Source organism: Capsicum annuum, chromosome 3 (assembly GCF_002878395.1).
Source record: "Capsicum annuum cultivar UCD-10X-F1 chromosome 3, UCD10Xv1.1, whole genome shotgun sequence".
NCBI lineage: Eukaryota > Viridiplantae > Streptophyta > Magnoliopsida > Solanales > Solanaceae > Capsicum > Capsicum annuum.
The window spans coordinates 251,529,463-251,545,757 of record NC_061113.1 but is presented as its reverse complement, the minus strand read 5'-3'; the positions used below and the strand labels follow the sequence as shown (position 1 = coordinate 251,545,757).

Here is a 16,295-nt window from a genome sequence, read left to right as displayed (position 1 = left end):
TGCAGAGACCGTTGTTAGGTTCATGAGGACGGTGCAATGAAATTGTCCATGTGTCTTCTTTCATGATAACAAATTTAAAAATTGAGAGCATAACAAACTTTTTAATGATTTTATTACACGTCTCTTCCATCTGCAGACTGGAACAATTGTGTACCGTATTCCTTTACCTTTCCCTTTGCATTCCTTTTTCAAGAACTTTTATGTCATCTTTTGTAAATGATCTTAGAGCTAAAATTTTGTCACATTTTTGTTAGATATGTTTTGTCTCCTACTTAGTTTATTTCTAATTATAATGAGATGAGTGACCGATGAAAGGTTCATATGAAGTTATAACCCATAGGACTAGCCCAAGCATTTATGATTTTTACCTGCTATTCGCTGTTGGTGATTTTATGGTGGGTTAAAATTTGATGCTTCTTTTGATGGGGTTTTCTCCAGCTAAATTTAAAGAGTGCAACCTTATTTGATATGTCAATGTTTTCTGAACGCTATTGAATTTTCATTTTTGAGTGTGCTATTTCTTAATTCAAATTCAACACCATTCATTCATTTCCCTTCTTCATTTCTTCATGTTTTACTTTTTCTTCACATTATTTTTCTTAAAATCTTGTAATAGGAATCAGAGATTGTTGATATCTTCAAAAATTAACAGTTGATTTGTGAATTTTTGTTATAAGAATTTGATGTTCTATTGACTCAGATGACGTTGTTTACTGAAAAAATAGTGTTTGTCGCTCATTCTTTCTATTCTTGCTTACAGGATATTGGCAAGTTTATATTCAAGGAACATTTGCATCTGGAACTACCAAACTTAGGCATATGAAATTATATCCAAACTTGTGCTGCTTCTTATTAAATTTGAGTTCTTGAATCTTGTAAAAGATGTACACGATAATGTTACTTGTAAAAGTAAACATAATTCCAACTAAAAAATTGCATTACATGAAAAAAGACGGAGCAAAGATGAATTGGGGTTGATTTTCAATGAGTGCTTGATAATGCTTCCTGTACTTCAAATGGATGCGCAAAAAATTTCTTTTTGCAAACTGTTAATGTTTTTGCATTTGAATGCATGTGTCGGTTGTTGATCTTCCAAACATTAGTTATTTTGCATAAATAGTCTTTCATTAGGGAGCTTTTGCATACTCTATTTTGATGGTTGTATTGCTGCTGGTTTTTATATTTTTCTTCGAGCAGCTGACCGATTTGCTGCAAACTATAACAAATTTCCTGGCCAATTTGATGGGTAAGGTCTGATGCTTTTCACCCATACAATTTCGTTTCTGAAGGAAAAGCTAATTTATGACTGTCTAACTTTTAAGAATTTCTTGGTAGTGAGATGGATGAGGATATATCCCAACTGAAAACTACATCTGTTGGCCTACTCAACGACCTTGGTTGCAATGGCTCCACCTTATCAAAGGACCTTATTAATGAGATGTATCGATATGGTGCTTCAGAGCTTCATGCTGTAGCTGCCTTTGTTGGAGGAGTTGCATCACAAAAAGTGATCAAGGTTTGTGTTTGCTTCATTTTTATCTTGAAACTTGCTTTTTTTTCTGAAATATCTACTTTAATTGGATATACAATCATGTTAGACCGAAGCAGTAATCTGAGGTCTATTTTGTTATGTTCGATACAACTCATCACTAGACAATTCATTCCCATGTCTGGGACTTTTATCTTTAACGGCATAGATCACAAGTCTCAACTGTTGTTGTTGTAGTCTCTGAATTTACAGGCTTGTCCTTTCTTTCACCTTTACTCTGTATTCTTAAGTTCACCGAGCCTAATAGTTTTCACTTACACTCCTCTTGGCAGATCGCATTTCTTATGGAGCATGTGAAGAGAAAAGTTTGTCATGCCATACTTGATTTGCAGGAAATTTAGGATCAGTGAAAGAAATTATTTAACCAGAGAATATTTCTAAGACTTTGGTCCAGTGGTAACAACACTAGCCACTACGCGTGATGTGTGGATTAGGTCATGAGTTTGAACATGTTACGAATCAAAATGATAATTTTTGCTGTTCTAGAAACAGATAATATATGGTATAACATTTGTGTTTGCTTCATTTTTTATCTTGAAACTTGCTTCTTCTTTTTTCCCAAAACATCTACTTTAATTGAATATACAACTATGTTTGATCGAAACAGTAATCTGAGGTCTATATTGTTATGTTCGATGCAGCTCATCACTAGACAATTCATTTCCATGTTTGGGACTTTAATCTTTAACGGCATAGATCACAAGTCTCAACTATTGTTGCTGTAGTCTCTGAATTTACAGGCATGTCCTTTCTTTCACCTTTACTCTGTATTCTTAGGTTCACCGAGCCTGATAGTTTTCGCTTACACTCCTCTTGGCAGATCACATTTTTATGGAGCATGTGAAGAGAAAAGTTTGCCATGCCACACTTGATTTGCAGGTGAAAAGTAATTTAACACAGACTCTAGAAGCTACCACCAATCTTTCATCTGAACTTTCAGCTAATACAACTATGATATATCACTATGGGAAGCTTTTGGCTCTTTATGAGGGGGATAAACCATGTAAGTTACTTTTCCATTTGATCTATTAGCCGAGAAACTTAAGCAATCTATCATCTAAATGCTTGCTGACCTGAATATGTTATCAAGATTCTTTGACATCTTATAGTTAATTACTTTCTTCCATTTATTCTGTACGACTGTAACTTTCTAATTGCCAGAGATGATCTTATATGCATTTAAGCTGCCAAACAGTGGTGTGACTGTTCTTTTAGTAAGATTGTTGTTTGTTGAAGTTTGTGACTGTGCGCCACCAAAGAACCCAATTATTGGTGTACTGTGTTTTCCTTCTTATATGGACAAAATAAATATTCTGTTCATAGATGTAGTTAAAGTTCTGGAGGATGGAGATTTGCAAACGCTTGGCATGCTGGGTTACGATAAAAGGTTGCAACATTCCTTCACTGCTTACCCGAAGGTTGACCCTGTAACTAGTAAGAGAATAGTCATCTGAATCTCTACCAATTATGGAAATAAATATGACTGCTTAATTGATTCCAGTCCTTTGTTCATAAAGAATGTTACCTAAACTTTTTAAAAGGAACACCCATCAACTGTGGCTATCAGCTAATCACTTCCATGAATCCTTTCCTTTAGTTGCAAATTCCTCCGAGTTGTTCTCCAATAAACAAGGTTCTTCCTCCCATTTCGGACCCTGGCTTCCTGAATGCCATATAGGTCATTAATTGAATGGAGATATAAGAACCTTTAAAATATCCTGTTACTACCCATTACCATTTTATGAAAGTACACTTAACTACTTAGTAGTGGAGATCACAAGTATTTGGAACTGATGTTAACTTGATTCAATTTACGTGGCCTTTATTTGAGAAAGAACTTAGGTGTTCATGTGCCTTTTGTTCAGATGTACAGTGAAATATGGATCTAAAATAAAGTTGGGGAGTAAAATATGTGATGATTTATTCAATTATATATTGTTATGTAAATACAAAGTTTGACCTAAAAATATTTGCATGCAGGGGAGATGTTTACTTTTGGCTACTCACAGACACCACCTTACGCTACGTATAGAGTCATTTCCAAGGATGGTGTCATGCAAGATCCAGTTACAATAACAATACCAGCATCTAGGAGTGAGCATTCGGTTCGGTATTTTCATAATTTGGGTTCGGTAATTCGATAATCCGTAATTGAAGGTAGATATCAAATACCATACCATTAAACTTTGGTTCGATAATTTGGTAACCGGTAAATTAAATTTTGGTTCGGTATGAAATTCGGTATTACCATATTAAAGTTGGACATGCTTGTAGTGATCCTATTTGGTGATAATAGTGGTGATTTTCAACCAACATTTTGAGAAAAATTTTATTTGGTAGTTTTACACCTCTGAATACACAGTTTTACACCAGAAAAAATCAATTTTGTTTGGTCTTGTTACACGTTGATACGTGTGGCTTAATTAATGAAACACCTTAAAACCTATGTTATTGCAGTTTGATCCAGTTCCAAGAATGGGAGAACTGAATGTAATTACACGAATAACATTTACATCAAACTAGATGTAGCACAAACTGGATGTAACGAACTGAATGTAAATGTGATGTAAAGTCATAATATTACTTCTTATAAATGTGATGGAGAGCAATATATGTTATGTTCTCTGCCAAGTGCCGATTTATGCTTCCATCTACTGTTGACATGTGAAGACAAGAATTAAGAAGGCTTGACCAAGTCCCCTTGATTAAAGCCATATTCCGACCTATGTTAGGAACATTAGAGTTGGGCAAGTACAACCAACAATGGTGTTATGTATCATGTCATGAAGACTTTTTTTTGTTGTTCCCTTCCACGCCCTGATTTTCACTATTAGCATGATATTTTCGTTAAAAGTTGTCATTTGTTGGTTGCAAGGAAGTCTGTTGTGTAAAGTAAAAGTCTACTTTATTACTATGTTCAATAGTTCAAAGTTTTCTTGAGCAATATTCACACAAATATGTGAAACTTTGGAGTGTGGACTAGGTATGTGGCCTATGGTCACTTAACTATAATTGGATATTCGGAAAATACCAAATACCAAACGGTAGTAATATGTTTTACCAATCCCGAACCCAAATACCGTAATTTTAAAATTTTACTCCCAAATACCATCCCACATACCAAATTACCGAATACCAATTACCAAATTTTTTGATTCGGTTAGTTAATTCGGTTTTTGGTATGTTATGCCCACCCCTACCAACATCTGTTATGATGCACGATTTTGCTATTACTAAAAATTATGCAATTATGATGGATCTTCTATTGAATTCAGACCAAAGGTATGCCATCTTCGTAATTTCTTTTTCTATTGATCTATACTTGTAAAGTTTCGGGTTCGCTCTCCTGATGACAACGACAGAAGTTATTTTGGTGAAGTAGCATCATTCTTGTTTATAAATTTGAGTTCTCAGAGATGGTGGTGTTGTCTTATAAGCAAAGGGGTTAATTAAAATAATGGCTAAAATGGAACTAAATGATTTTGACTCTCGTAAAAGGAAAGTAAATTATGATATTCAACTGTTGTCTTCAAGTGCTTAATGAATAATCTATGGCTCTTTGAAGTCCAGTACTCATCAGATCAACTTTGAGATGTGCTATCCATATGAATAAGGAAGTTAACTACATGTTAGCTGCGAGTTTACACTTGATGCCTTTACAGATGAATGACAGTGATAGTTTGCACTTCTCAGATCGTCTTGTTAGACATAATGACTGTCATACCCCATTTTACATGAGGTCAAAATCGCGTACAACATATTGAAAAACTTCTGAGTTAAATAAAGAAGTCTCCACCTAATTAGTTCTACGGTGAATTAGGACACCTATTATAAACTATGAGATTAAAATAAATAAAGACTTCATTTTTAAGGTCTGCAAAAACCTAAATTCTAGGTAAGGATTCTAAATTATCCTAAAGGGAAGGGATTAGACACCCTAAAGGATCTGCTAACTACGATTAACCGGCCAAACTTAGATTAGATAATGAAATCAAATATTAAATTAGGAAGGATAAAAATAAGGTATTAAGAAATATATACATCCTATTAAGGCGTGCTAAGATTAGAAGAATTTAGAAAAAAGTTCATCCACTTGTCGAAAAATATCTAAAACGACTCATAAAAATATTTCAACCTTATTGTTGTCAAAAGAAAGTTATTTAAAATTAATTCCTTACAAAAGCTTTCAACTAATAATTAAAAAAAATAATTACATTAAGAACTCATTTTTTTAATTCTAAAAAATGACATTTTTTGCTTTTTAAAATTAAACTTCATAAAAAATAAGTTAATAATCCTATGCTAAGTGAATAGATAAAACAAATTATTTAAATATCTTGTAGCTTGAGAAATTTATTATTTATTACGATACAAATAAATAAAATATATTTTGTTTTGCCATTAGGAAACCTTAGAAGGGACTTGTGAAGTTTCATCTTTTATTTGAAATTAATAAAAATAAAATTTGATTTATCATATCTAAAATTAGTAAGGCTGACTTTCCTAGTACCGCAAAATTTATATTTAAGGGATGTCCAAATTATTACCTAATAATAAACTAACTTGATTTTAAAGATAAGTTACTATTTCATATTAAAGAAGTATTAAGGAACTTTAACAAAACTTGACCATTATTCTAAAAGACATATTTTACCTACCAAATTTTAACTTTTAGGGACATTGAATTAATTACATAAGCTAGTGATTATGCTAAATTTAAAACCTAAGAGACGAGAAGTGAATAATTGAGTTGCTATCACATTCAAAGATTCACATTCAAATAAGACATACCAAATATTTAAAAAAATAAAAATATGTGAGATATTAAATGAAAATAATAACGAGTGTCTGAAGAAGAATAAATTCGGAAGAGAGGGAAAGAGATACTAGACTCGCTAGACGACAATGTATAATACGATATTTTCGCTTGTCTGATTTGGACAGAGATAGGGTCAAGCATTGAGACCCCAAATGCGCTCCCGGGTGTACATGTAAAGAAAAGGATAAAAATTAGTAGCGATCAAATAGCAGGGTGATGTAAGGACGTGAAACAAAACAAAAAGATCTATACTAAATAAACTATTTTTAAGTCAAATCCCAATGAAACATGAGAACTTAAGAATGTTAACAGTAGAGATGGTCAATTTTCAAACTTAAAATCTCAAACATTAAACAATTGAAAATGATTACTGTAGCTATTCTACTACTCTTAATTTCATTTGCCAAAGTTCTGAGCATAAGTGAAACAACCAGACAAGCAGGAATGTGCAGAGGAAAGCTAAAAAAGAAAAAAAAAACTGGAACAAAAATGCTAAAGAAAATATTAGCAAGCAAGCTGCAATTGCTGAAAATGTCCCAAATAAAGAGCCTCCCTTTTCTGGAAATCATTTTAGAGGTCCTTGATATGTCAGAATTATAAGTCTATTACAAAAAATAATCTAGTTTAAACTTTTAGCAGGTCCATTAGGTAAATGTTTAGTGACAAGTTTAATTTTTTTTTAACATAATTGGCGAGTTTCTAACAAATTATTTTCTGTACTAGTTACTCAAAAAATGAAAGAAGTTAGACGAGCAACGAGAATACATGAACGATTATATTCTATTCTAGCGGAAGAGAGCAGGCAGTAACTATTTTTATCACATATTTAACAACTATCCCAACGAGTTATATTAGACAGTCCCATAGCTAAATTTCATCGGAATGCTAACTTTACGATCAATTTCAGCGATTTGATACTCATGCTCATGCCATAAAACACTATGGACAACTGATAGTTTGAAACTCGCCCATACAACACATTACCAAGCAGTAGCTATGTATCATGAAGCAAAACAGAGAGAAAAAAAAGTTCTACATTTAGGTGATTCAAAGACCAAAAAGTTGAGGAAAACGAGCTTCAAAAATTTGTATAACTGATCACCAAAACAACAGCATATCCATTACGATCACGAATATAATCATGACTAAGTAATAAGGGTAGAATTTCACAGTAAACCAATAAATTCATAAACTTGACACCTGAAAGAAATTTATGTACCAAACCAAATTTTCAGAATCAACAACAACGTAAAATTGGAAGGGATTCACATAAAACTCAACTCCCAGAACCTAATTATATTCTTTATCCATGAAGGAAGTGAAAAGCAACAATAATAAGACTTATAATGAAATCATATATTTAACACACCAAATCAAAATAAGATAAAGGAGAAGAAGATGAAAGTAAAATCGGAAGGACCGAATTCATATGTTTAAGCATAAAACAATTATATGTCGAGATGAAGGACAATCAAGGCAACACATGTTCTGGAACTCAATTTGCCAAGAAACGAATAACAACATCAATCTAGTTTGAAACCAAAATAGGTCACGTATTCACAAAACAAGACAAAATTGGCTGAAAAGAGAGATAGAAGGATCAATTTTACGTGATAGGTCAACACATTCTACACTTTCGACCAAACATAAACGCTTCAAGAAATATTATTAACTTTAATCCATATATTATTAAACATTTGAAGAAGAAATAGCCCCACACAGTGACCAACTTGAGTGAATCAGAAAGTGAGAAAAAATAGCTTTTTACTTCGCAATTTCATGCTCAAAACCACAGTTCACATCCTAGTTAATGAAATGGTATATAACTGGTTCATATTTGCATTCACAAACAACCAAAATAAAACAGACCACTCAAATATGCACTTCAGATTAAAGATATTCAAGCTAAGTCACCACCTAAAATATTTCATAACACATTACATGATGAAGAGAATAGATAAACAAACACCATTTTTATCTCATTCTTATGTTAATAATCCAACATTAATAGATAAAATCAAAAGATTAGTGAACCACTAGAAGCTGAACATAATATAATTAAACGGGATTGAATTACCTTGTATGGGACAGTGAACTAGAGGCTTTTCGTCCGCGATCCAAGCTCAAAGTCGAGCTTTGATTTCGGAAAATAAAATAAGAAAAACAAGAAGGAAATAGTAATGTGAGTTGGATGATCTCTTTTTTTTCACTAGCTTTCACTCTTTTGTTTCAATTTTCGACCTTCAAAAAGCTATCCCCCTCAGAGGGGTGGAAGTTCAGCTATTTATAGCCAAAAACAATCAATTTGAATTTCAAATTTAACCCCTTTTTAAATTTGACACAGGCTGAAATGAGATGAGATAAAACATATCCCCCATAATCCGGATTTGATTGATGATTCTGCCATAAGATTGAATTTTGGGCAACAATAAGCTTGAAGTCAACAATGAAGGCTTAAGATATCAGATGTAAAGAGATTTTAAAGATTGTATCTCAGCAGATTCGAGGGGATTTCGCAGGGATAAGATCTGTCTTTGACTTGGACGACTTATATCGCTGTTCGGTGAATTTTTGGGGTGAGGAAGCTGTTGTTTGTTGAAGTTGTTGTTGTTTGCGTTGATATTGCAGAGGTTGTGGATAGCAACCAGATAAAGGGAAAAGGATTAAAGGGTCTTGGACCAGATCGCTCTGTTGGGTAAAAAAGATTGGGTTGATATGTTGGAGTTGAATTAGAATAGATGAGGATTTTAATTGTTGTTGGGCCATCTGGATTAATCAAAATTGGGCCTGGGGTGAAGGGTCTTGAAGTTGGGTCATTTGGTTGTTTGGATTACAATTTAACTGAAACAAAAGAAAGGCCCAAAAATGAATTAATTTAATTCACCCCTAATCAATTTCACTTAACTAATTTAACGATGCTTTAATTAATTTTCTCAAAAGTATACGCATATATATATATATATATATATATATATATATAATTGAATTAATAAAAAATAGAGTGAATTTTGCAAAAGTATAATAATGTAGTAAGTATTATGTTGATAAGCTAACATATATTTATTTACTCATTTTAGAAAAATAGTGGAATGATGATTTAACATATATTTATTTATTTATTTTTGATTAAATTTGTAAGATGTTTATATTAATAAGAAAAACATAATTTTCATACTGTTAATGTCTATATATATATATATATATATATATATAACAATGACTACCTGATTTTCAGCAACTTCTATTATAGACTGCAAAAATACAAAAATGTTTATCCTCTTATTAGACACCACCAGACATAAACTTCAACGAATCACAAGATGTACATGCTTTAGTCTTACTAACCGATCCAGACTGAGTCTGATTTTGTTGCTTGACCAGCCAATGCTTGGGAGGAGGGAGATGGCGTGGTCTTGATCACTTGCCACCTGCAGAATCCAGATCTAGACGCGATTAATGGAACTGAAAAAGAAAAACAACGTGATGGTTTCACAAATGAGCTGTAGGAAAATTCTAACCTGATGATCTTATTTGACTTTCAGATCTTTCAATTATCTTGATTCTACTCGTAATTATCAGGTATGCGATGAGGTTCAATATAAAGAATGGTCTAGCATCACAGAAAAAAATGTCAGAGTCAGCTGTTGATTTCCCACGGGTCAATGAGAACTATACTGGAAAGTAAGTTGTTACAAGATTTTTCATTTCAATTCTGAAATTTCTGCACAACATGTATAAAATATCCAAGATGTGGATTAATGGATGTTGAAATGCAACACTTTAGTATCTTAAGCGTTCTTAACCTTACTTATGTTTAGAGTGTTTTAAGGGTTGTCTCTGATAGTGTGAATGCGTATCAGTTTTCTTCTGATATATAGCAAATCAATTTGGGTTACAGTAGCCATATCATTGTCATTGTTGAGCTGTGCACATCCAAAGATTCGGTAGCATTTTGTTTTAGTTATTAGTTATTAGTATACTCTAATGCTAAAGATGGTTACCATGTTTGCTTAAATGTTTCTCTTTGGCTTTGGCATTTTATCATCCGCAGTGGGTGTTGACGTGCTTTCGCATTTCGGCCGGGCTTGAGAGTAGTATGCTGCTAATATACTTGTTGAATTTTATTTAAAATACTAGATAGAGTTTTGAAGACTCTTTGAATACTAAATATTGATAATACTTTATATCCAATAATTGGATAAAAGAACAGTAACTATTTGGAGTTTTAGAACTTCTTATATATATATATATGGATATTATTTATATTCAGTTTGAACCTTCCACCTATGATGAAATTTTAAATGTGTGAGGCCACTTAGATCGACATAATACATAAATGTGTCTATTAACTTGGCCCTAGCTAGTATCTACGCCCTTCAGCTTTTAATGTACATAAGTAAACACATAAACTATCATTGAGTTGAACAAGTATCCTTATTAAATAGATAGAATCTTATTAAACAGAATCTGATTTAAGCCAATATAAGTATAAACTTGTAAGACTAAGGCCACTTGTGGGCCGCGTTTGGTATAGTAGTAGTCTGATAGTCCAAACAAAACTTGACCGTGATAGCGAAATGTTGTTATAGAGACTGATTACTATAGAGAGACCCAACTGAACACAGATATTAGCAAACAATAGGTAAGCTTGGAAGCAGAATCAAAGGGCAGACACAAACCAAAAATCAAAGAAAGTCATAATTTACTGGATTCATTACAACCAAAATGACTTTCAATACATGAGCTAGCCAACACATTACATTCACAGATTTTGTATAAACAGAAAAAGGAAATAGAACCAACACAACTGCCTTGCTATTAATGAATTTATAGATGAAGTGTTATGTTTGATTGATTATCATAATTCTTCTATTTTTTGGACACAATATGAATATTACTTTAAATATATTAGTATTCTCTATAACGCAGAAGTCAATTTATCTATGCACGTAGCATAAAAGTATGACTACCATTGCAACATCTGATTTCTTGTTTAGGTATGATTACTCTGTATATGGACAGTCAAGTGGAAAGGTTAGATACCTGCTTCCTTGGTCATATGTACTTTACACCTTTTTGTTCTCCATATTCATAAACATTCATAAACAAAGCAGGGACAAAGAGAAAAAACTTACTGCTTTCACCTGTTTCAGTTTGTTATTTATTTAATAACAATATGATTAGCAGTAAGAAAGTTGACATCTGTTTTGAAAACGAACTTTTATCGACCTCCTTGCGAACTTGCAATTATACTTGTTAAATGATAGAAGTTTAATTTTTGTCTTTTTGGAGTTCGTTAAAATTTCTGATGATTAGAAGTAAAATGCTGCTAAATATAATAGAAGTCAACTGTCAACCTCATCTCTAAACTATATAATTGTTATAATAGTGTTGATTTATATGTAGACACATATTGTATTTACTAAATTCTTCTGCAACTCTCGCATGTAGATTACCTAAAAACAAAAGGTAACATTGAGCTACTGAAGGATTGATGTGCCTCAAGGCAATTGAATAGTTGAGTACAGTACATTTGAGATCATTTCCATCAACTGATCCAATTAACGGGATAATATGTACGTATGTAAATAGACAGCAGGTACTATTATATGTGAATGTGAGCATCCAGTAGTATGTTATTTCCATGATTGTATAAAACATACATTTGGGATCATTTTCATCAACTGATCCAATCAAACGGGATAGTCTCTTACTGTTACATCTTCATTTTGTTCTACTATACGCGTTGGATCCGTGCAATGCACGGGCATACCTATCTAGTTGATTAAAAATGGGGCCTTAAAACACATGGAGGCCTAAAACCATTTTATCATTGAACCGGTACTAGCAATAGTTCAGAACTTCATACTCCCTCTTTCCCATATTACTAAAATTATTGTTCAAAATTGCTTGTCATCGAGTGAGAGATAATTCTTCTATAATTTTTTTAAAAAATTAACAAGTCAGCACTAGGGTGTAACTATAAGGGATGGTGAGGTACAAGAGAGAAATAATTCTCAAACAAAATGAAGGATTATTTTATTTTATATTTGATGTGAGGTATTAGTTCCGAAATCATTTACGTCATAGTGATAGAATAAGTTATTTCATATAAATGGTGGGATAATTAATATCGAAATTAATTATTTCAAAATAACTTTTTACAAATAAATGATTCCTAAGGGATTAAAAAAGTCAAATATGTTAGTGAACTTGATGAAATGACTCACATATTCCACTTATAAAAATATTCTGAGGTGAAAGCTAGTAAATAATGAAGAACTAGATAATATCATGTGGCAAAATCTACAATAACAGTAATAAATCAGGAAAACAACATTAATAAACTCAACTATTAACGGATAGATGATTAAGCAATTTGTAAAAGTTCCATCACGCAGTTGAGCTTTTTTACGTGCTATCTAACCAAACACTCCCCAGCTTTCAAACCGAGTGGAAAGGGACGGAGATTTTGATGTTTTAATAGAGTAATTTAACACGCCAAGAAAATCATCTCCTTTAACTAGAAAACCATCAATACAAAGCAAACACAAAATCCAATAACGGACTTCTTCACACACACACACACACACACACACACACACACAAAAGCAAAAGAAAAACGCTTGCCCATTTTCTTCAGCAATGGCTCAGGTCTCCATCTCTCCCCTTAATTTCCTCAACGACGACGACGATGACGTCATCGAACATCAAAACGCCGTTGTAGAGGACGTCGACTCTTCTCCTTACTGGCCTATCACTTTCGGTGACTTCACCGTTTACGCCTCCCCAGATCTCTCCAATTTCCCTCGCCACCGTTCCCAAATATCTTCCGTTTCTACTAGGAGGAACGGTTTTGCATTAAACGGCGACATTTCACAACGCGAGGACCAAGTCAATTTTGTTATGGATATGTTTCACCAACGGGTTGAACAATCTCAATCGTCGAGTCGGGTTGTTTTGGACCCGGATGTGGAGGATGGTTTTGGTGTGATTGAAGGGGATGAGTTTACGGGGTTGAACAACTTAGATGTAGAATTTGGGTTAGGGTTAGGGTTAGGTTTTCGTGAGGATACGGATGATTCGGGGTTTCATGTTGAGGACTGTGATGGACCGGAGGAGTTTGTGAGTGGGTTGAGGGTTGTGGATGTTGAATCCGATTCGGATCATGATGGGAATTGTGTTGTTGGCGGCAGACTGTTCGATGTGGGTGAAGGTGATGACGATGATGAAGATGAGAATATTCGTGATAACGAGAGTGATGACCCGAGTCTTCGGTTATGTTGGGGTTCATTCCAATTGGAGGATCATAGGGATGTGAATGAGGACTTTGAGTGGGAAGAAATTGATGGGAGAGTTGATGAGAGAGAGATTTTGAGCTTGTTTGATGAGGAGATATCGGAAATTGCTGCGCGAGAGGATAGAGCTCGCGAGTTGGAAAATTTGGAGTGGGAGTTTCTGCTGAATGTTCAGAATTTGGAGCCTGACCCAGAATTTAGAAATGCAGAATTCGATCTCAATCCTCATATTGATCAAGAGGATTATAATTACACTGCTGAGTATGAGCTATTGTTCGAACAGTTTGCAGAGGCCGAGAGTGCTTTAAGTGGAAGACCACCAGCTTCAAAGATTGTTGTTAGAGACCTTCCAACTGTGGCTGTGAGTAAAGATGATTTAGAAAAGAACCATGCTACTTGTGCTATCTGCAAGGATGAGATGAATTTGGGAGAAGAGGCTAGACAGTTACCATGTGCTCATAGGTATCATGGCGACTGTATTCTGCCTTGGCTTGGAATTAGGAATACCTGTCCAGTTTGTCGATATGAGTTGCCCACTGATGATCCTGTCTATGAGAGGGGGAGAAGGATGCAGACTCAAAGAGTTGGTTGACTTGATTGAAGGTATATTTTCTGCATTTATGTAGATAGTTGGACAGCAATCAACCCCTTGAGCTGCGTCTTCTCTTTGTTGATCTACTGTTGTAAGTACTTGTTCATTTCCTTGTATTAACATTGTAAATATACTAGATGGTTTTGATGTCAGTATTATGTGGATGTCTTATTGTCTTGACTAAATGTTTAAAACTTCATAGAATGAAGCAAGTTCAGAGAAAGAATCAATTGTCTATTTAGCTTGATTTTTCGTTGTAAGTTTACTTTTGCACCTTATAGGTTGTATAAAGCATAGATATCAGACTCATTGAAATTCATCAATCAGTCGCTGTAGCTCTTATATTTGGACCATGTAAAAGTAATTTCAAGTTGGAGGGGAAAAAGTTTTCCTTTTTATTGCTGTTAGATGATCCAACTTAACAGGTGACAGATAGACACCCCTGTTTGACAGAAGTGTTTCAGATAAGCACATTACGTTTTTTGTTTTGATAAGGTAGATATTAGATAATTACATTACCTTGACGTAGCAAATAGTGTTTATACTTACATTTGAGCGTGTGAAAAGTTTTAATTATGGTTTCTCTTTTGAAAATTCACCATTCCTTCTCCAAAATTTCTGGTGAGGCTTGAAAAGCAAAAAAGATAATACAGTGGAAAGAAGTAGGCTGGCGCTATCGGATGAGTCCCGGTGGGTTTTCCCGGCTAGACTCTTTTTTTGTGATGGGAAAGGTGATAGTTCACTGTTTGGTATAAAAGGGGAAAAGAGATGAAATGCATAGGGTGGGTATTTGTCACGACCCCGAGCCGAGGCCCTGGCTGCGACGAGCATCTCGAACCATCAAGGCCCGAGAGACCCCTGTCTTTGCCCAACCCACTAGTGATATTGTCTGCTCTGAGTCCGGGCCCGCACGGCTTTAAAACACGTCACTAGGTAGTAAGACTTTCTTACTTATATACCCAACATCCCTCTTGTGTTTTGCCGATGTGGGACTCCTTCTCCTAAGTTAGGGTGTCACATCACCCCCCTTAAGGACTCGGCGTCCTCGCTGAGGTTTTCCCCACCGAATGGGATTTGCCTAAACTCAATTTGAACTCTAGCCCACATCAATAGGGCTGACACATGAGCGGCTCTGGTACCAATCTGTCACGCCCCGACCCGAGGTCCTGGCCGCGACGGGCATCCCGACCCATGAAGGCCCGAGATATCCCTGTAACTCCCCAACTCACTAGTGATATTGTCTGTTTTGGGCCCAGGCTCGCACGGCTTTAAAACGCGTCACTATGGAGTAAAGTTTGCTTACTTATATACCCAACATCCCTCCTGTGTTTTGCCGATGTGGGGCTCCTTCCTAAGTTGGGGTGTTACAGTATTGTTTTCTTCCTAGAGAATTTTCTGTCCTGACCCGTTGGGGTAACAGCTCACATACAAATTCGCCATCCAAATGGCCCCTATTCAATACTTTATATCCCACTGTCTATTTGGCATGTATATAGTGTTGCAATGTGGAAATGGAAACGAAATCGTTTCCATCATGTAGAGAAATGGTACATATTGTAACTACTACATGTAGAGAAATGTTAACAATCAATGATAGTTAACTGCTACATCTCGACAAATGTTTGGTGGATCGAAAAGATTCTAGATTTTTGAATAAGAAGGGAAAGTGCCACCAATATGTAGCTAACCTGTTATACTCCTCACCTATTGTATTGAGAAAAACCAAATATATTTTGATTATTTTGTTGATGACAGAAAATAGTAACATTTAAGGAAGAAATATTAGTTTTGTATAAAGATAAAACAAATCAATTTAAAGTCCAATAGCACAGGCCCATATGCTTGAGAGAGAAGGTGGGAAAATCTAGTTCAATCAAGAAATCCATGTTAAGAGTAGTTGTTACTTTCTGTAGGAGTATCTAGGAAGAGAGGTGTATCACAGGGCGTGTACATATTCCGATAATTCAGAGTACAGCATGATGATAACTATCATGTAGAGAAAGGCAATTGTGCAGAATCCTAGACCAAGCCACAAAA

The 16,295-nt window shown here is 34.5% G+C and overlaps 2 protein-coding genes across 2 annotated transcripts; both read left to right on the top strand.

Moving 5' to 3' along the window:
- The first annotated feature begins 2,372 nt into the window (after positions 1-2,372).
- Positions 2,373-10,053, top strand: LOC107862356 (carotenoid 9,10(9',10')-cleavage dioxygenase-like). Its single transcript, XM_047408761.1, has 7 exons — positions 2,373-2,552; positions 2,873-2,983; positions 3,530-3,635; positions 4,754-4,831; positions 5,115-5,299; positions 8,997-9,063; positions 9,948-10,053. The coding sequence occupies exons 1-7, from the start codon at positions 2,381-2,383 to the stop codon at positions 10,051-10,053; spliced, it is 825 nt and encodes a 274-aa protein (XP_047264717.1). The 5' UTR covers positions 2,373-2,380.
- A 2,701-nt stretch (positions 10,054-12,754) lies between these two features.
- LOC107862358 (E3 ubiquitin ligase BIG BROTHER-related) lies at positions 12,755-14,481 on the top strand. Its single transcript, XM_047409819.1, has one exon. It carries the CDS (start codon positions 13,014-13,016, stop codon positions 14,256-14,258), a length of 1,245 nt encoding a protein of 414 aa, XP_047265775.1. The 5' UTR covers positions 12,755-13,013; the 3' UTR covers positions 14,259-14,481.
- The last annotated feature ends 1,814 nt before the right edge of the window (positions 14,482-16,295 follow it).